Raw genomic sequence first — 21,888 nt, 5'->3', positions numbered from 1 at the left:
CTATTGGTTAAATTCAGCTTCAAAATATTTGGATTTTCCGAGGTGGTAATTGTGGAAACTGTGTAACGTTTCTCAAAAATCATTTCGCACTTGCCAGCTGCACAGTGTAGATTGCCATTCCTCGAAGCGCCAACGCAGTGAAACAATTCATGTCTTCCCACCTCTCCCTGTTTCCTTTCTCTGTCTGTACAATGAAAATGGAAACGGTGTATATTTTTTTCAAACATTTTCTGTTTCCCCAGTTGCCACCTCTGAAAACTAAGAATCGTTTTGAAGACAGGAAAAGAGGAGTACCATTTATTTTATTTTATCCCCTACAAGTGAACTGGAAAAAAACTGGCCTTCACGCCTCTGTTTGGGGGGCGGGGCGGGGGTGGGGAGGAGGGGTATTTGTGTTGGAGGAGGAGTGAGGCAGCTCTCCCCAGGCGCTGGCGGGGCGCATCCTTGCTCCACAGAACTGGACGATCTCTGTCTGGTCCGGTGTGAGATCCCATCGGGCTTCCCAGCTGAAGCCCAACACCCCGCGCGGCCAGGAGCGAGGATGGAGTGGCTGGTGAGCCGGGCCAGGCGTGGGAAAGAGGGCGCAGGGTGGACGACATCGCTCCGGGGGCCCTGGGGCGGTGGCGGGCTGAGAGCGCCGGGCTGCGGCTTTCCCCAGTCTGGTTCGGAGGTGGGATTTCTGCTAGCGCTTTCCTCTCAGCTCTTATCTTGCTGAGAAGCGGATTTTGCCTTCCAAAGGGTGGTTTACAGGCCATTCCTGGCGTTCTGGTTCTCCGTCCCAGTGCGCTGGAAAAAGGATGCTGCCAGGCACGGGCTCCGGAGTCGCTTCTCCGAAGATCCTTGACATCCTCAGACAGGAACTGGGCTGGGAGGCGGGCGCTGGCGGCCGGGATAGAGGGTGCTGTATTGACTCCGTTTTGGCCCTGAAACCCGGGGTGGGGTTGCAGAATTTCAGGCTCAGGCTCTCCAGGAGAGCTGGCTCCCTCTGTGATGCTCCAGCCTCTTTCTGCATCCTCTGGGCCTTTGCCTTGGGAAGCCATAAAGGATTGGATAAATCAGGGTTAAAACCCAGGGTATCCGCGAGAGACAGACATTTTGTTTATTCAGGACCTGTGTATATGACAAAATGCAGGAAGAAGAGGATTTTCATTTACGTTGGTAATTGATAAAAATAATAAAAATTAAAATCTAAATACAAGTAATGCCTGAAGGTAATTTTTTTTTTTGTATATAGTTTATTGGCAGGATCACACAGCCAGTTATTTCACTATTTTCCTTAACAAAGGAGAATGGTGGTCTTAGAGCTAGTGTTTACTGAGTGCCAGGTGCTGTTAATCTTCACCACTACCCTTCAAAGGAGGAGTTATTACCCAATTTTACAAATAAAGAAACAGGCAGAGACGTTAAGTTTTCCAAGTCCATGTGACTGTATGTGGCAGGATCGGGATTTGGACCTAGAAATTTTCAGGGAAGAGGTACGTATAGGGGCAATGTAGATGGGCAGCGGTCAGGTAAGACCCAGGCCGCTGAACCCTGGCCCTCTGGACAAAGGTTATAAATGGACTTCTCTATTTCCATTATTGTGTGATCTGATTAATGAATTTTTTAAGCTACCTAACATATATTGGCTTTTACCATACCTTAAGCACTGTATTAAATACTTTAAATGATTAATTAATTCTCATAGTATCCCAAAGAGATAACAGCAACATTGATTTAGTGCTTATTTGTATCAGTCACTGTTCTAGGAGCTTTACATATACTATCTCATTTAGTCTTTTTAACAGAGAGAAGGTTGGTACTATTATTTTTCTCTGCATTTCAGAGAGGTAAAATGATTTGTCCTAGCTTACACATCTAGTATTGGTGCTAGCCTGAACTCAAGTCAGCCAGAGGAAATGTGTATATAATTAATAGCAAAGCTTTCTTTCTAATTCCCTTTGCCTCAATCACTGTGCTTCTGTTTCTTAAACATTGCTGGCCCCCAGTTCGTACGTGTTTTGGTGTATGTCTGCTTTCTCTCTTATCCTAAAAGACAGATTTTTACTCTGAAAGCCAAACTATTTGCATTCCTCATCACAGCCTTTGCTAGAGCCTGGATTTCCATGTGGCATGATGGTGTGGAGTTAGAATGCCAAAGAAAACTTTTTAGTTTCAGAAGCCAGAGTTTTTTTGGTTTTTTTTTAAACATCTTTATTTGAGTATAATTGCTTTACAATATTGTGTTAATTTCTGCTTTATAACAAAGTGAATCAGCTATACATATACATATATCCCCATATCTCCTCCCTCTTGCGTCTCCCTCCCTCTCACCCTCCCTATGCCACCCCTCTAGGTGGTCACAAACCACCTAGGTGATCTCCCTGTGCTATGCGGCTGCTTTCCACTAGCTATCCACCCTACGTTTGGTAGTGTATATATGTCCATGCCACTCTCTCACTTCATCACAGCTTACCCTTCCCCCTGCCTGTATCCTCAAGTCCATTCTCTAGTAGGTCTGTGTCTTTATTCCTGTCTTGCCCCTAGGTTCTTCATGACCTTTTTTGGGAGGGGGGGGATTCCATATATGTGTGTTAGCATACGGTATTTGTTTTTCTCTTTCTGACTTACTTCACTCTGTATGACAGACTCTATGTCCGTCCACCTCACTACAAATAACTCAATTTTGTTTCTTTTTATGGCTGAGTAATATGCCATTGTATATATGTGCCACATCTTCGTTATCCGTTCATCTGTTGATGGACACTCAGAAGCCAAAGTTTTGAAATAGCAGGAGCCTAAACATTTGAGGTTTTTGTTTGTTTGTTTGTTTTGCGGTACGCGGGCCTCTCACTGTTGCGGCCTCTCCTGTTGCGGAGCACAGTTTACAGACGCGCAGGCTCAGCAGCTATGGCTCACGGGCCCAGCCGCTCCGCAGCATGTGGGATCTTCCCGGACCGGGGCACGAACCCGTGTCCCCTGCATCGGTAGGTGGACTCTCAACCACTGCGCCACCAGGGAAGCCCAGCATTTGAGTTTTAAAAGCCTAAATGCTGAAAGACCAAGGACAGGCCTTCATTCCAGAAAAAGTTGATGGGAAGAATACAAGGGGATGGAGGAAGCAGCTTCTTTAACCCTAGGCTGGGAGAGCAAAGAGGGACTGACTAGTGTCGGTTTGTGTCCTGAAAAGGATGCTCTGTGCCTGGCCCCCGGGAGTAGGGAGTCCAGGAGGGTGGTGAATAGAACTTACAGGTAGGTGTTGAAATCAAAGAACAGAAAACACCTGTGCCTTGCTTTCTTGTGGGGAACTGTGGGAAGAGGCAAGCCTGCCCATCATGGCAAGGGAACTGTAGAACAGAGATGGACAGATACACGGGAGTCTAGTCAGAGAGCCTTGTAGAATTCTCCTTTGCTCAGCACAGAAGAATCCAGGAGCACAGAATCTGGAGAATCAGGAAACAAGAGAGAACATCCTGTAAGCACAAGATTTAATTGCACAAACCGATGATCAGGATGACTTGAGGGGAACACAGTGCCAGCGTGGATAGATGGTTGTAACCAAGGGTTAATGGTCCTGTCCTACGGCTTGGCATTCCCAGGACTGTGGATGCAGTGCCAGAGTTTGGGACAACTGTGAAGTGTTGGTGGGTTAAACTGACAGAGATTATGTGATATTGACTGAAATTAAGTCTCTACCTCTAGTTGGAATGGCAACATGAAATAAAAATAAAGTTCAGTTAAAGAAAAATACAGAGAAACCTATATTTCTTACACACCTCAATTATAGAAAAAAAATAGAATATAGGAAAAAATATTGGGAAAATTTACATTCCTTGCTTGTACCCCCTTACAGTGAACACACTAACGTAGACCAAAGCCAGCCATGGGGCTGCTGCAGAGTAAGGTTATTCTGTCTCCATTCCACTCTCTCATTTTATAGCAAAATTATACCCAGAATTATATTCCCTTAAATACCACCATGATTTGTAAATAGGCCAAGGATTTCTGCCAGACTCATGAAAATAAAGCAATGAAGAAAAAATAAAGCCATTACTGGTTTTTAAAAGGTAAAATTTACATAAACTGTGCAGAATTTGCAGGAAAATCTACCTCAGCAGTCACATATTCTGCCAAGTGGTTACAACCTGAGTTACATCTTTAATCTTAACAGATGTGGATTATTTGGGGAGTGAATGTTCTTCAGCATTTGCAGTCTCTATGTTTTCTGGGTATACTTATGGCAGTTTGTTTTCCCAGCAGTCTTGACAGTGGTGGCTTTGGAAGCAAGGCCTCAAATTGCTTATTGATGGCCATAATGAAGGAACCACACTGCTGCTTTTCCCTTCCCATATCCTGAGCACCCTCTGTTATTTCTTCCATTTATAGTCTCTGGTTCTGCTTCCACAAAACCAAAGGTTTCCGGTGGTTAAAACTTTAGCTGCAACATTTCCTGAAACAACGATTACATTGAAGCTTCTTTAGCTTTGTCCACATCCAAATGCCCATTTCTGTACTTTGCTTTCTGTCTTCAGGTGTTGAGGAGGCTCTTCTGTCATCTGTCTACCTTCCAACTGATTTGGTTCTTGGCTGCCATGATGTTATGCAGGGCACAAGGTAAAGATCCTCAATTCCCCTGCGTGGAATCCAGGAAACACAGTTTTTGGAGTGGAGACATTTGGCCACTCTTGTTTGTGCTGTGTTAGTTCATCTGTCTGCATGAATTATTTAAATGTGTAATTCATTTGGAGGACTGCTTTCCACATTTTTTCCAATGTTTTCAAAGACTTTAATATTAAGAAACTTTTCATAGATAAAACCAGACATGAAAAAATTCTTCCTAAATTAAGATATCATTTTTCACCTATCAAATTGAATAATGTTTAAAGTAATAATTCCTTATGTTTGTAAAGATATGGGAATGCCTAAGGGAGTGTGAATGAATATGACCTTTTGGGAAGGTAGTCTGGTAATAAGCCTTAAATTTGGGTGTGTCCCTCTTACAGAAAAATACTAAAAATAATGAAATATGGAGGTCACATAGGTTCACATAGTCTATCATATAAAACATACACCTATGCTCTCCACTCATCTGCTGAGTTTCCTACTCATGCCAGTCCCTTCTCCTCGGTTCCATAGGAGACCACACCTCACTTTGCTGCTGGCCTTTTATCACCTTCTGTGTGACGTTGTACTACATCAGCCTTCACGGGGGTAGGAAAGGGAAGTTTCATACCATGTACAACACAGGATTTACCAACCCTAAATGGAGTTTCATATATGCAGTGATGAATTGTAAGCTTTCCACTAAATTATTAGTCAAAGAGAAAAGTTACCCAAGAAGTTAAAACTCTAGTTTTGATCCCTTTTCTACTCTCTATTCTAAAAGCAGCAATTTCTTCAGATCTCTGCTCTGCAAAAACTCAACAAGCCTTTTGGAAACCCCAGTCCTAACAACCGGTATTCCCCCCAGAACTTTTCACATCTACCAAGAATACACCTCACTAAAATGGAATTATGCAACACTTGTGGGTTCCAATTTGTATTTGTTGCTATGCCCATCTTTTCATTCTTGATGTTGTTGAGTGGATATTGTTTGTTTGTTTATGCTGCCTTCTTTTTTTCTAATTACTCAAGACAATTTATCTGTGTTATTAATCTTAAAAAAAATAGCAGATTTTGGTGTTTTAAGTCAAAATTTTTTGTACCATTTTATTAATTTGTGCCTTTAACTTTATTAATTCACTCCTTTTTTCATTTCTTGGGTGGGGTGGGAATTTTGGATATCTGTGTGTATTCATTTTCTTCAATCTTTCTTGTTTCCCAATAAATTAAGTTAGGATTAAATATTTCCTTCTGAGAACTGCTTTGTAAATTTCTACAGATTTTAAGATATGGTATTCTTAATGTCATTCATAGTGATTTATGATTCTTGTTATGATTTCTGGTGTAATTAAGGAGTTAAAAGAAGCATGTACATTTCTAATTTTATTGCATTATGGACAGAGTTCAAGGTCATTTTTTTGTATACTATTTCAAGTTCAATTTTGGGGTATGTTCTACATGTTGTTTGAAAAGATTGTATGTTTTCTTTTGGGTAAAAGTTTACAAATACATGCTCATGTGCACATACTACACATACATATATAATAATTTATAAAAATTTGTTTTTGAATGTTCTATATCCTTATATTTGATTTTATTGCTTTACTTATTTTTTTAATATATGGAAGTGAAAATTCTAAGAGAACAATGAAAAACTCTCCCATTATGATTATGGATTTATGGATTTTTCTTTGTAGTTCTATTAGCTTTTTATATATTTCAGAGTTATGTTGTTAGGTGCATGAAGGTTCATGATTAGTATGTCTTATTTTGGATTCCTCCTTTTATCATTTTGAAAAATACATTTTTGTTCCTTACAGTGTTTTTGACTTCTATTCTTCCCTTTCTCTCCTTTTAAAATTCTTAGTGGACTCATGCTGAAACATTCTAGTCTTTGAATTTTTCTTTAATCCTTTCTATATCTTTATCCCTTTGTGCTACATTCTGGAAAAATTCTATGACCTGGTCTTCCTACTTACTAATTTACCCTTCAGTGATATTCATTCTGCTACGTTTGTTAAGAGTTTACATTTCTCATTTTCTGCATCTCTAGTTTCTACTGTTTACAGTGCTGGTTCCTTTTCACACTTAAGATATCACATTTATTCACATCAAAATTTATTTATTTATGATATCTTTATTCATTTGGTGAGTTCTTGGGTTTGTAGAGTTTATTATTCCTCTGTCCTTGTGTTAACTTTCTCGAATGTTTGGCTATTTGTTTTATTGAGATCTCCCATTGAGCCATCTATCATATCAATATGACTAGCCAGCATTGGAGGGGGAAGAAATTATTGCCATACCTTATATTCTGCACTGCATACAGTAAAAATGGGGGAATGTGTAGATTGTCATTTGATGGTCAAATCTCTCTGGTACTATCAGCCTCCTGGAGGACTGTCCTATATATCTCTCTATCTTGTGTTCCTATATTCACCACTGCTTCCTGAAGGCAGACATCACTACTGCTGCTCCTTCCTTTGCAGGTATGTGAGTGGAATGTATAAAGCTGCTATACCTTCTTCACTTAAACTAATCACTCTGCCTATTGTCCATTGGCCCTTTCTTATCCCTAGCTGTTACTGCTCCAGGCATAAACTCACTTGGTGATGCTTCTATCCTATTTGGCACTTTCCATCTTCAACCTCACTTCACCTAATTTCCAGCCTACAGGGATTCTTCATGTAATTTCTGGTCACTGGGAGTTTGCTTTCTTATTTTTCTACTCTGCTACTCTTAAAGACTGAACAAATATTTCAACTTATATTTCTCTAGCAACATCAGGAAGGTAGGTAAATGTTGTTTTCTTTTTTTGCATTTTTCTGTATCTTCTCTAAATTTGACTTTGAACATGCATTGTTTTTAATCAAAAAATGTATATTTGTGTATGTATTAAAATTTAAAATATAAATATTTTTTATAATTCCATGATGAAAGTGGAGACCCAAGATGTAAGAGAGTTGCTGAACACACCTGCTTCTTTAAGATGCTCTCTGCAACATCCCCAGGAAGTTTTGATTGTGACATGGCAAAAAATCAAGGCTGTAAGCCCAGAAAACATGATCACCTTTAGCCAGAACCATGGGGTTGTAGTCCAGCCTGCCTATAAGGACAAGATAAACATCACCGAGCTGGGACTCATGAACTCAACCATTACCTTCTGGAATACCACCTTGGAAGATGAAGGGTGTTACAAGTGCCTCTTCAATACCTTTGGTTCTGGAAAGATCTCAGGAATAGCCTGCCTCACTCTCTTTGGTGAGAGTCTCTGAGAATACATTGTCTCTGGCTTGAAATGTTATTTTGCAGAATGTTTGGAATGTAGTGGTAGTGCCTAGTTTTTCAGGATCCTAACCCCAGAAAGGCTCATGAGAGGACACTTGGCCTTTCATGTCTACTGTAACTGTGGTTACTGTTATTTGGAGAGTTCAAAGGACTATGTTGAATCTCTACCTGGAGTTATCTTTGCCCTGACAAATACTGTTGTCAACAAGAGTAAATTAAGGACCATAGTGAGGATAAGTTCTCCATAAGCACTAATGTGGTTCTGACCTGGCTTTGCAATTAGCAGTCATGTGACCCTAGAAGAGTCCTGTCTCTGTACCAGAGTTTATTTATCTGCATCAGAAGTGTGAAGTAGATCATCTCTAGGGTCTCTAACAGCTTTAGTATTTTTGGATCTAAGGACAAAGCCAGACTGGGCTAAGCTGGAGCCAGTTATGGGGGTCCCTCTCATTTTGTTTCAATGTAGCTGTATCAGGATTGATAAGGAGACATGCAGCAGAGGCTCTTCATTCCTGATGCCTACTAGGGATTTAACTGAATAATAAGCTGCCGCCAGCCGCGGCGAGTCCTCAAAGTGCAGCAACGATAGACGAGAGGGGGTAGGGAACTGAAAGCACCAAGGTATGGGATCAGAAGGGCACAAACAACTGATGGTTGCAAGGCAAATTTAATAACAAATCATAGCCATATATATACCCCTAAAGCAGGGACTTTGCATAGTCATTGTAAAGTAGAAACTTTGCATAACCTTTGTTCTGTGGAACTAGTCTTTCATCTTAGGCTTAGTCGCCACCATAACTGCATTAGCGGGTTTGTCTCTTGGTTTAGTCGCCACCTTATCTGCATCAGCGGATCTATCGCTTGTTCCACAAAGGCACCAATTTCCCCTCCAGGATTGCTTTTCCTAGCTTTAGAGAACAAGCAGGGACTCTCATTAACTGAGCAGGTCCCTGGAGCGATCTGGCCAAAGGCCATCTCCTTTTTTACGTTCATACCATAAAGTCCAGGATGCATACCAAGGAGAGTACAATCGGGCCCTGAGGCTTATGAGGGTCTTAATGGCGCCTTCCTCAGAGGGCAATGCTTGCCACAATAAGCATTCTTTTAAAATCCAAGAGGCTTAGTTTGACAAGATTCCTTTCTGCTTAACTGAAGCTGAAATCAAGAATTGAGAATTAAGAATAAGGGGTAACTTCGGAGGATGGCACACTTGGTGGTAGTTTTAGAAGGGAAATGACAAACTTAGGGTTATTAGGAATGTTAAAATGAGAATTCACACACACCAGGAATATTGGACAAGGGATAAGAAGAGGCTCAGTAAATAAGAATGCAAGGGAGATAAGACAACACCAAATACCAGTTTCTTTCACTTATTTTGCCTGTAATGAGTCCTCTCTGCAGGATCTTGCATCAGGCTTTCTTCTTGATTTCTATTTCTTTCATTCCTCTGTCTTCCTCTGTCTCCCTGTCTTTCTCTCTCTCTCCCCTCCTCCAATCCTTCCTTCCTCTTTCTTTTCCTTTTTTCCTCTCTTGCTCTTTTTTTCTTCCCTCCCTCCCTCTCCTTTCCTTCCTTCCTTCCTTCCACCATTTTTTCTTCCTTTTCCTTCTTGTGTCATATTTTTCTCATTTCTGTTCTGTTTCCTTTTCTTTTTCTTTTTTTGTTCATCTTTCTCCTACTCCCCCTTCTTTACTCATAATCTTTGTATTATTCTTTTGCCTGAAAAGCAGACTCCTCTGCATCTTCTAGTGAGTAATTCTGTAGTTCTTTTCCACACTGATCCTTTCCAGACACACCTTATAACTTTCATCTAAGTCATTCTTTGATACACCAGAGAACCCTGCTGCCAGTCTGGCCATGTCAACCATACTCGTCTTCCTTTACCTTATGTCTCTTCCTCCAGGGCTTATTGATGTTAGTAATCTGGGCACTCTGGACAGAGCCACAGTCCTATAGGCTCATTTCCTCCAGCCTACTGCCACCCATCCACCTCTTGAACTTCTGAACATAGACAAGCTTTCATTTATCATTGCCCTTTAATTATCTCGTGGGCTCCAAAGCCAACCACAGAAAGGCAAGTTTGCAGTTGCTCAGCAGAGATAAACTGTATATACCAAGGAAAATGAACTCATTGATCAAGGGACTTTTGAAAGGGAACAGGGTACAGCTGACCTAAAAATAATGCCCTTTTTTCATAAGCTAGTTATTTTCTGTTAACTCCATAAGGTGATCTCCACGGTCCTTGCAACTGTCATTCTGTGATTTTCTGACTACTGACTATGAATTTCTAATTGACATTTTGTATAGGTATTTCAAACAGGGACTTGCCAAGTCTGCTTCATGCATCTTGCTCCCTGGCCCAGTTCCAAACAGAAAAAGGCTTTCTCTAAGCAGCAGCCCCCCTACGGGCTCTCTGTTCTGAAACTGCCCTCGTGCTTCTGAGAACTGCAGACTGCTTGTATGGAGATGCTGACTGGTGGTCATTGTCAAACTATTTGAGAGGGGCACCCAGAAGAAGGCAGAGATATTGCATTGCCCATGGAAGAGAAAAGAATAATTAGGCTCTGCACTGTTTGGGGGAGAAGGTACCTTCTGTCCATCCAGCTAATTCTCCTAGAGGCAAACTACAGGGAAGATCGTACTTGTCACAGGGTTGTACTAGGCCAGTCTCCATCCTGCAGTTCAGAGAATTAGACCCAGGAAGAACCCAGAAGGCCCCAGTTTGGATTGGATGTGCTACCTTATCTTTCTAGCCTCCACTGCCTTTCTGTAAAGATCTTTCTCTCGTCTCTCTGAGGAGAGTGTGGGACTCACACCATGCTTAACTGATGGCAGATCATTTTTTTTTTTTTTTGTCCCAGTACAGCCCACAGTTTTCCTTCACTATAAATTATCTGAAGACCACCTAAATATCACTTGCTCTGCCAATGCTCGCCCAGCCCCTATGATCTCCTGGAAGGTCTCTGGGTCAGAGATTGAGAACAGTACTGAGATTCTCTCACACCCCAATGGGACAACGTCTGTTACCAGCATCCTCCAGATCAAAGACCCCAAGAGTCAGGTGGGGAAAGAGGTGATCTGCCGGGTACTGCACCTGGGGACTGTGACTGACTACAGGGAAACTGTGAACAAAGGTAAGAGAGAGGGCAAGATTTACCATGGTCCTGTTTGTGGACACACATCTGCAAGGTGGTGAATGCTCTGCAGAGCCTCTTGGCCTTTAGCAAAGGAGCTGATAAGGGAGAGAATGGGCTAAGTAGGGAAAGAAAAACAGAGTTGAGGAAGCCAATAAAGCTGATTTTACCTTGGCAAATGTGGTATGTTGCCCACATACTGAACGCTTTTGCTGAGATCCAGCCATTGATTTATTCTTCCGTGCTACTAACTGAGCATTGGTTATGCCAGAAATGCAACAGTGAAGACTCAGTCCCTGCACACAGGGAGCTTCTAGTCTAGGAGGGAATGCAAAAGGAGCTGGGCAATTGTAAAACTTCATGTTAAATGCTTCAATAAGAAAGCTATAGTAGGAGTTCGGGTTTTTGAGCATGAGCCACCTGTTCTTTGGCCCTGCAGTAAAGCTTTCTCTACTTAAAAAGAAAAAAGACATCTGTGGTACACCATGGGAGGCTTAAGAGGGGAGAGGGAGCATCAGCCCAATCTGGAGGGATTAGGATGTTTTCCTGGAAGAAGCCATGTCCAGGATGAAACCTGTGCATAATCTACACTGTGGGAAACTGTTCAGGATCTCTTTTGCTGCCCTGCGTTTCGATCTAAACCGCTGTCTCTGGACCTCATCAATGCAAGAGGTAAAGATTATGGGAGAGAGAATAAAGAAAGCGGTGGTTTTAGAGACAGGACACTTTAGTGATAACAGCCACAGTTTTCTTTCTGTAGTCTTGAAGCACTAACTCTGGATGAGGCACTCAGGAATAAGCCTCCTATAAAAAGATATTGCTGCTTTTTTCTGGGCGCATTGTAAACAATAAAAGCTGGAAAAGTTTAGACCTCATCGGTATGGTGGCCTCTAGTGAACATATCCTGTAGTCATTTCTGAGGTCCTTGAAAAAGCAGACGAATCAAAAAGTCAACATTTAGGTAAATTTGCTCAAGCGGTTTGCAGTATTATATTTGGACATTTGTGAAGAGATCCTCAAATTCAGCCATGGTGAAGGGTAAATTGCCCTGAAAAACAAAAATCTGAAAAGGAACATGTCTTTCCAAGAGTGCCAAAATTGACTTATATCATTTATAATGTTTATACATCATTTGTATAATGTTTGTTCATTCTGCGAACATTTACTAAAAATCTTTCATGCTTAAAGCGTTATGTTGAGCACTAGAACTAGTGAAATTAGACAAATCTGAAGGTGCTCAGTTAAAGTAGGATGTGACATATTCCATTATAAAGGTATGGAGAAGATGCTGGAGACTCCCAAATCAGGGAGTGCTTCTTCTGCCTTTGTATTACACAGTGACACTGAGGAGCTGATATTCAGGCTAAGTTGCATCTATTGACTATTGGAAAGAGATTTAATAACAAAGGCATAGATTAGAAGCAACACAATAAAAACATTGAGATGAGTTATTCCTGGGGGTTTGAATCACGACATTCATTATTCTTTTCCTTTATACTTCTCTGTATTTTTCAAAAATTCCTCAATAAACGTATTACTTTAATAGGCAGTATGGCAAAGAATATGTGCTTTGAAGGCAAACAGACCTCTGACCAAGCCTTACTACAATGATTTGGGGCTTACTTAACTTCTCCGAGCCTCAGATGTTTGTTTTTTCAATCTGTTAGATGATTATAATAAGACCTAACTCTTGGGCTATTTTGAGGATTAAATGAGGTAACACATTCAAAGCTCCTACTACCTAGTAACTACATCAAACATGTTAACGATTATTATTATTTAAATGTTATTAAAATAATGTGAGGTCATGAATATAGACCTCAGTATATATCTATGTGAGAATAATTTTCATCGAAAGCTCAGCTCTAGTAAAAACTCATCACAACTGTCTCTTTATCGCTTTTTGCCTCTACAGCTTCCACTTATGACTTGTTTTTCCTTTTCTCCCTTCAATATCCACAGGCTTTTGGTTTTCAGTTCCACTACTGTTAAGTATTGTTTCCTTGGTAATTCTTCTGGTCTTAATTTCAATCCTACTATACTGGAAACATCGTCGGAACCAAGACCGAGGTGAGTCTCCATGGGAAGTACAAAGAAGGAAAAAAATGATTGTTTAATGACAATTTGGGGGTCAAAGGAAGATATAAGTAAAGGGGTGACAACCATGTGTTTGGTTTGGTGTTTCCAGAATACATAAATGTTGATGGTATTTTAAAACACTTCAATGTCATTTTCTTGAAATTGGACATTAGTTTCTGCATTTCATTTGCCACGATGGTTTAAAGGCCAATTATTTTATAAATTGAGAGTAATGATTGATGAGAGGAAATGTGGAAAATGTTTATTCAATCACTACGGAATCATCTAATGGCAAAAGCAAGGAAGTCTTGGCATCCAGGCTGTGTTCATTCTACCCAGGACAATCTCTTCTCTTTTTACAGCATTCCACAGGTCAGCTACCCCACTTAAGAGACTGAACTTGTCTGATATGATCACTAATTGAGTAGTGCTTTCTATGTTATACCCTCACTATGGCTCAGACACTCTAGGCAACATACAGGTGATCCATACTTATAATAACTGTATCATGTCATTCTGCCCTTATACACTGTTAATTTCTCTCCATCCCCTACAACAACTATCACAGTGCCTTATGTATACCAGGTGGTCAATAAATGTTAATTAAAAGAATGAATGAGTGAATGAATGGAAGGGTAGATTTTCAAAGGGATTTGTTCAATTCCATTTTTTTTTAATTGCAAATTCAGTACCTCATAGATCCTGAGTCTTAAACACCGTGAGACAATATAAAACAAGAGATGCTATCAAACAAGAGGAGTTAGCCAGAGGGGAAGAATTAAATTTCTTTGATTTCTGAAGACAGTGCATAATTTACGAAAGCTAATGCAAAGCTGCCATTTATGTTGTATGTAATGGGAATTTCCCAAGATGAAGGGGTGGTGTGGGAGTTTTCTGCAGCTCACATGACTGACAGAGAGGGAAGAAAAAAATGTTGGCTTTGAGTGATATTTTACATTTCTATTTAAAAATATCACTCAAGTGCTACCTTTTTTCCTTTTTATTTTATGTCTCATAGACTAATATCTTTCACCTTCTAAATTTTTTGAACATTTAATTTTGCATAAGCCTTATATAAACACCTGATTAATTCTTGTGACTTTATAAGAAAAGCAACAAATCACCAGTGTCAATGACCCTTTTGCAAAAGTAGATAAAGGGATTTGTTCTGTACGGGACAGGAGATTGCAAATCAGATAATCTTATTGCACATAAACCTAAACCCATAGAACTCCTTAGCACTCTGCAAGATGTCAAAGGCAGAAGGCTGTTTGATTCCACTTTTTCCAAACATTTCACTTTTCCAGTTAGGAACTGAAGTTGACTTCCTTCCCTAAGGTCACACAGTTAGTTAACAGCAGGCCTAGGATTAGAATCCTGGTATCCTGACCTCTGACAGAATGTTCTTCCAGTTATAGTTTCCTGACTTGGAAGGTGCTGGTGTTAGGTGCATTTATTTCTGTCTGTGCTTGCTGATATTACTGTATTCTTCTGTAAAGTACAAGCAGAAAAGTATGAAGTGTTTAAATTCATTTTAAAAAGTCCCCTTGGACAAGAATCTTACAATACAACCTATTCAAGCCCAAGGTAAATTTCACTAGAAAGGGGCATTTGCAAAATAATTGTCCTTTGTTCGTGAAGTCTTGTATTTTCTGGGAAATATGATTGTTCAATGCCTTATTCAGTTGCTCAAGTGAAGCGAGTCAGCTTAAGATTATTTGGTTCCATATACTTAAATAGCTAGTAAAATCAAATGTCAATTATGCTGGAGACAGACCCTCAAGGCTGAGGGAATACTGGCTTGTTAAGACCAAAACTTAAGTAATACAAAAAGCTGGGAGAAAGGGAAGAAAATCATCAAAGATAGAGACATTTTTTATTTCTTCAAGTAACAAATTTTGATTGTCAATTTGTGGTGAAAGTGAATAGTGCCACCACATTTGCTTACCATCTTTCTTTTTTTAAATTTTTATTTTATATTGGAGTATAGTTGATTTACAATGTTGTGTTAGTTTCAGGTGTGAAGCAAAGTGATTCAGTTATACATATACATATATCTATTTTTTTTCGAATTCTTTTCCCATTTAGGCTATTACAGAATATCTTTCTTTACCCTTACTTTGTGTTTTTTTTTTTTGCTTTCTCTCTCTCTTTTACTTTCTGTTATCTTCTGAAACATAAAACTTTTGGATGGGTGGGGAAACATGATCAGTCTAAAATGATACCAAGATTCTGGACCTTGTGATCTGAAAAATGGTGATATGAACAGAAATAGAAGTGGAGAGGGGGAACTGAGTGTGACAGTGTGTGTGTGTGTGTGTGTGTGTGTGTGTGTGTGAGTGTGTGTGTGTGTGTGTGTGTGTGTGTTCAGAGTTTGTGGGGAGAGAAAGAGTAGAGATGAATTAGTTCTCGAGCTTACTGAATATGAGTAGACAAAGAGTCATCTCCTTGCAGCTGCCCAATAGTAAGACAAATCTGGTAAGTAAGAAAAGTCTGTTGAGTAAAGTTCAACTCTTTGTTAGATAAATGACCAAAAAAAGTTTATTTTAGATTAAAATCACTAATTTGTTGCTCACAAAAACATAAGCAAATTTGTAGTTTGTAGACAGAAGGGTAATCTCTAATGACAGATGTTATTTTCATAGAGAAGTCAGGCTCCCTGCAGTTTTCCTGTGATTCTGTATAATGCCAGAGAGTGTGATGTTGGGTTTTTCAACTGTAAAGCTGTACTAGTGATGAGCTAGAGGTGACTTCTCTTTGCACCATTCCTAATAGAATCATCACAATTACTTCCCATGAGACTACAGCAATACAATAATAGGTTAATAGGTTTTCAAAGAACGTTCTTTTGTTCTTTTTTTCTTTTATGAATCAGTACTTTATTACTAAATAGAAAATGGGAAGAAATTAAAATTTCCTAGGGAAATTTTCCACCATTTCATGATAGTTCTTTCTAGTAAAGCCAGTTGTTGCCCCTTCCACACATACTACAGTGAAGTAAATTTTGAGGTTGAGGATAATCTTTTATTTCTCATTAGCCAACCCACCAATGATCACAAGCTTCTCAGAAACAACAACTTCACTTTGGGGCACATCATCATAGATAATCACCTAATTTTTAGAAATCTTTATTTTTTATTTTTATTTTTATTTTTTTAACATCTTTATTGGAGTATAATTGTTTTACAATAGTGTGTTAGTTTTTCCTTTACAACAAACGGAATCAGTTATACATATACATATGTTCCCATATCTCTTCCCTCTTGCATCACCCTCTCTCCCACCCTCCCTATCCCACCCCTCTAGGTGGTCACAAAGCACAGAGGTGATCTCCCTGTGCTATGCAGCAGTTTCCCACTAGCTATCTAATTTACATTTGATAGTGTATATATGTCCCTGCCACTCTCTCACTTCGTCACAGCCCACCCTTCCCCCTCCCCATATCCTCAAGTCCATGCTCGAGTAAGTCTGTGTTTTATTCCCGTCCTACCACTAATCTCTTCATGACATTTTTTTCCCTTAGAGTCCATATATATGTGTTAGCATACGGTATTTGTTTTTCTCCTTCTGACTTACTTCACTCTGTATGACAGACTCCAGGTCTATCCACCTCATTACAAATAACTCAGTTTCAAAGAAATCTTTATTTTGAGTAGCAATCTTCTTGTGTTTGATTGGGTCAAGGCTGAACTGGAAACCAATAGAAGATTTAGACAATCATATGAAATGCATATTCCAAACCTCACTTTTCTTCAAATATCTAACTATTTCAGGTAAAAGTGGGTTTTTTAAGCCCACATTATCTATATAATTGCCTTGATTTTTTTCAGTTCGCTTCACAATAATCTAACCTTATAAATAGGTTCTTTGCAATGCTAATAATGGTAATGTTGGTAAAACACTATATCTTGGGTGGAATCATGTCACTTTCTCCTATTTTTTTTAAACATCTTTATTGGAGTATAATTGCTTTACAGTGGTGTGTTAGCTTCCACTGTATAACAAAGTGAATCAGCCATACATATACATATATCCCCATATCTCCTCCCTCTTGCATCTCCCTCCCACCTTCACTATCCCACGCCTCTAGGTGGTCACAAAGCATCAAGCTGATCTCCCTGTGCTATGTGGCTGCTTCCCACTAGCTATCTGTTTTACATTTGGTAGTGTATATATGTCCATGCCACTCTCTCACTTTGTCCCAGCTTACCCTTTCCTCTCCCCATGTCCTCGAGTCCATTCTCTATGTCTGTGTCTTTATTCCTGTCCTGCCCCTAGGTTCTTCAGAACCATTTTTTTTTAGATTCCATATATATGTGTTAGCATATAGTATTTTTTTTTCTTTCTGATTTACTTCACATACAGATTGCCAACAAACACATGAAAGGATGCTCAACATCACTAATCATTAGAGAAATGCAAATCAAAACTACAATTAGGTATCACCTCACACCAGTCAGAATGTCCATCATCAAAAAATCTACAAACAATAAATGCTGGAGAGGGTGTGGAGAAAAGGGAACCCTCTTGCACCGTTGGTGGGAATGTAAATTGATACAGCCACTATGGAGAACAGTATGGAGGTTCCTTAAAAAACTAAAAATAGAACTACCAAATGACCCAGCAATCCCACTACTGAGCATATACTCTGAAAAAAACATAATTCAAAAAGAGTCATGTACCACAATGTTCATTGCAGCTCTTTTTACAATAGCCAGGACATGGAAGCAACCTAAGTGTCCATCAACAGATGATTGGATAAAGAAGATGTGGCACATATATACAATGGAATATTACTCAACCATAAAAAGAAATGAAATTGAGTTATTTGTAGTGCGGTGGATGGACTTTCTCCTATTTTAAGCTTAGTACTACATCAAATAACAGAGGTGCTCAGTAAATAATTTGTGTTATGGAAATTGGTGATTATTTGGAAGGATAATACAAAAGATATATGTTTCCAAAAAAATGAGAATCTTTGCTTTGCTAAATAATTGTACTTACATTTCCCAGATGAAGGCTGGATGACTGGTAACCCTCACCTCTATCCTAGTGTCCTCCTAGTTCCAAGCAGAAGAAAGGGTGCTTTATATGAGAAAAGTGTGAAGCAATCTTTATTGAACTGACTAGGTTAGAATTGCTTGGAGGAATCTTGCATTCCAAGGCTACTTGTCTACAAAATTTCACCCTTGAATGGATGCAAATGCCACCCATGATATCAAAATGTTATAACAAAATCCAATCACAAAGTAGGTGGCTAACAGACCCGTAAACCTGGGCATTCTTGCCTGAGCTGTTCTGTCTTTCACGGCTGGACAGATCACTGATACTGGAAATGTTGGCACAGTTAAAACATGCAGAACTTTTCAGTTTCTGGTAAAGAATTACTTAAGATTACACGGAGAGTGAGATGTGGAAGCAAGATGATATCCTAGGTCTTTTACTTCACTGTTTACATGCCTTGTAGAGAGGCCCACATGCTCCAAGTTTAAGTGCTAGAAAGCTAATAACCTTGAAAGGACCTCTATCTGTCGACTTTGTGACCATTCACAACCCGATCTCCAGTAAGTGAGTATCCACTGGAAACAAAGCCCAAGGTCTTATAAATAAAATACATGTAGATCATTTGGAATTCTTGAACGTGTTCTTTTACTTGTAGTCTTAAGTGTATTACTGAGCAAGGAATAGAAAAATTATTATTTCCTACAATTACTCATGTCCTTTTAAAGAGAGTCACAGTTGCCTCACATCATGTTGGGTCAGGAATGTCTACTTCCTTCTCTTGACTGATGAAATATGCACAGGAGAATTCTGTGTTTATTGATCCTTCTGTTATTTATCTTCTTAAAATCTATTAGAATAGAAATTGTAAATGTTCAAAGTTACTATCTTTATCTTTCTTTTACCCAGAGCCATAGAGGAGTCACACAGAACCCTGAAAGTTATTCCCTGGTCTACTTGAATCTGACTCAGGAGGCAAGCAGGAGAAAGAGGGTAATTCTCCAAGGAGCCTAAAAGAGCAAAAGAAATTGGAGTCAAAGGCCTAAGAATTTCAAGACTTTCTACTGCCATCTAGGCTACCCAATGCTTCTGTGAGTTCCAAGAGGAAGTCATTTTACCTCTCAGGTCTGTTGTAGGACTTGATTTTGTAAAACAATGCAGTGTTGTGCTGTTGAAAGGGTACTGGACTTAGAATCAGGAGCCACCACTCAGAGGCTGACTTTGACTCCGACTGGTGGCAACTCTATGTTAATCACTATCTCAATGAGCTTCCACGTTTGCATACAGAAGAGTAAGGATTTGGACCAAATAATTTGCCATTCTGCTCCAAAAATGGTTGTAATTCCAGGAAAAAAAAAAAAGGAATAAACAAAGAGAAAAGAAATGAAAAAGGGAGAGAAGAATACAGGAAGGTAGGGACCAAAGAACTTTTCTGAGACTACCTTTTGCCTTTCTGTGGCTATTCCACCTCTTCTTCCCTTCTTCTTTGGTCCATAAGTCTATTTCCTCATCACTTGGTATCTAGTCCACTGCCTGCTTACTGTTTTGCTAATAACTGGTCTTTCTAGAACCCTCAGTTTCACTGCTATTCTTCATGTACTTCTGTGATATTTACCACAGTGGAAGTGGAACTGAATTTATTGTGAAGTAACATTGGCAACCTTAACTTTACTTACCTGTTTTTATAGCAGACTAAATATTATTAGTCTTAGCAGGTCGCATTTTTAAAAAGGCATGCATTTCTCATCCATTTGTTTAATAATATGACCCAGCCCCATTTTAGTCATTCTAAATTCAGCCTAGTATAATGAAGACATTTAGAAAATATGGCATTTAGAAAGTTTCCTGAGTAGCAGTCAGCTAATCCAAATGCTTTGTCTGTCCCAGCTTCTTTTCTCATGAGTTAACTTCTCACAATAGCAGAGGAAGCATGTATGGGTGTACAAATCCCTTTGTTGTAAACATATGTTTCTAACTAGTGGAAAAATTTTGAACTCTTAAATAATCATAGGACCAAGTTGGTGACTTTTTCAGTATCTTTTGCTTTCTTGTCTCTATCCAGTGACCTAGGAACTAAAAACTAAAACTTAAGTTGTTTCCACTGTTGAATTGAATATTTATATATTTAGTAAGGTTTTTGTATGTAATTTAATTCTGTATTATTTCGTATATTTGTCTTAATATACTGAATAATTAAAAGTGTCAACTCTAAATATTTGGTTCATGATATTCTCGTAGGGAATGTGGAAAATGTGGGCATTAATGATAATCTGTATATTTTTCCTCTGTGTGTGAAATCCTTCCCTCTATCTCTTACCCCCTAAAAGATGCTATTGACATTTATGATTTGTCACAATGTCACAGATCAGATGTTCTTGATCTGACCAGTGAAAGCTGCTTCATGTTGGTGCTTGTGTCCTTTTGATATGACCTGGTCAATTTTGGAGTACTTCCTTATATGTGCTGTTTTGATTTTGCTTTTTTGTTTGTTTGGGAATTTTTTAAAATTTAATTTTATTTATTTATTTTTATACAGCAGGCTCTTATTAGTTATCTGTTTTATACATATTAGTATACAGATGTCAATCTGATTTTACTTTTAGATACCAACCTTCGCAAATGGATTAGCTCACACAGTTTTGAATTTAGTAGGAATTATCATCCTGCTTCTGGTTTTGCTGTTTTTTCTGGTATCTCAGCTGCCAGATCAGACAGGGTAAATTAAAGCAGCAGTTCTCAAACATTTAAAGGTCTCAGGACCCCTTTACACACGTAAAAACATTACTGAGAACCCCAAAGATCTTTCTTGTAAAGTGAATTATGTCTGTTGATATTTACCATACTTGAGATTAAAACTGATAAACTTTAAAAACAAAAATCTACAAGCATGCATTTCATTAGTCATCAGAGTGATAGCAACATCACACATCAGGGAGCTTCTGGAAAGCTCCGCAGCACACTTGTGAGAGAGTGAAAATAAGGAATTGATGTGATTATGACAGTAGCTTTGACTTTGTGGAACCCCGGAAATGGTCTCAAGGACAATTTTGAGGACTGCTCACTTAACGTATAGGCAAAGAAGGAGACCATCTTATGAGATTTCATGAGTCTCTCCCAAAGGCTCTCCTTTACGAAACAGCTATCTTCACAGTGCCTAAACATTCCACCATTCCACCGTAAGTTTAGTTAGGCCATTATCTTTCTGGGAGTTCCCCTGAAAGTGCAGAGAGGCCTAGGTCTACTCCTTCTTCCTCACTAGCAATTCAACTTAAATTGGCTTATTAAATGGCTTATCATTTACCTTCCAGGGTATTGAGAGACTTGGACTTAGAATAGGTAGGTTTTGATGGGAAAGACTTGGGAGGGTCATAGAGAGCAAAGAAAGGAGGTGGAAGGTGTGACTCAGAGCACATGGCTTTGTCTGACAAGGCAGATCCCTGGGTAGCACCAGTCTTGCCCTGGGACTCCTGCACTATCACCCCTGGGAGGGGCTCACCAACTGCTCCTTACTCATCCTGAACCTTTCAATTAGGGGATTTTCTTCCGAATCTATGAATTGGAAAGCGACAGGCTTTGTATGCTTCAGCAAGGGTGGGAAAGTTGTAAACATTCGAGTCACTTTGAATAATTCAATCACAATGTTTTCTTGGCAGTAAAAATTTAGAAACTTTCCAGGGTGATGGTAAATGAGCTCAGAGACAAGGGAAACCAAAAGAAGTTTTTTGTGCTTAAATAGAACTAAAACTGAAGGTGAAGATTTGGGGAGAGCGGTTGTAATTTATTAACCACCAACATTTCATAAATACAAGT

The 21,888-nt window shown here is 39.3% G+C and overlaps 1 protein-coding gene across 2 annotated transcripts; it reads left to right on the top strand.

Annotated features, from left to right (window-relative positions):
- Positions 1-405: 405 nt before the first annotated feature.
- On the top strand, positions 406-20,956 carry CD200 (CD200 molecule). Of its 2 annotated transcripts, XM_059064916.2 has the most exons (6): positions 406-553; positions 4,512-4,593; positions 7,519-7,839; positions 10,726-10,998; positions 12,961-13,068; positions 18,988-20,956. In XM_059064916.2, exons 1-6 carry the CDS (start codon positions 542-544, stop codon positions 18,993-18,995), a joined length of 804 nt encoding a protein of 267 aa, XP_058920899.1. In that variant the 5' UTR covers positions 406-541; the 3' UTR covers positions 18,996-20,956. The 2 variants fall into 2 exon arrangements, with proteins under 2 accessions (XP_058920899.1, XP_066890752.1); XM_067034651.1 differs by lacking the exon at positions 4,512-4,593.
- The last annotated feature ends 932 nt before the right edge of the window (positions 20,957-21,888 follow it).

This window comes from Kogia breviceps, chromosome 5, assembly GCF_026419965.1.
Source record: "Kogia breviceps isolate mKogBre1 chromosome 5, mKogBre1 haplotype 1, whole genome shotgun sequence".
NCBI lineage: Eukaryota > Metazoa > Chordata > Mammalia > Artiodactyla > Physeteridae > Kogia > Kogia breviceps.
The sequence above is the reverse complement of the archived record's forward strand: the minus strand, read 5'-3'. Positions and strand labels throughout refer to the sequence as shown.

What these genes read in the sequence shown, in the direction of transcription:
- CD200 (XM_059064916.2), top strand. An exon ending in GATGTTATGCAGGGCACAAG is followed by an intron (nt 4,594 to 7,518) that starts GTAAAGATCCTC and finishes CCATGATGAAAG; the next exon opens with TGGAGACCCAAGATGTAAGA. An exon ending in AGCCTGCCTCACTCTCTTTG is followed by an intron (nt 7,840 to 10,725) that starts GTGAGAGTCTCT and finishes TTTTTGTCCCAG; the next exon opens with TACAGCCCACAGTTTTCCTT.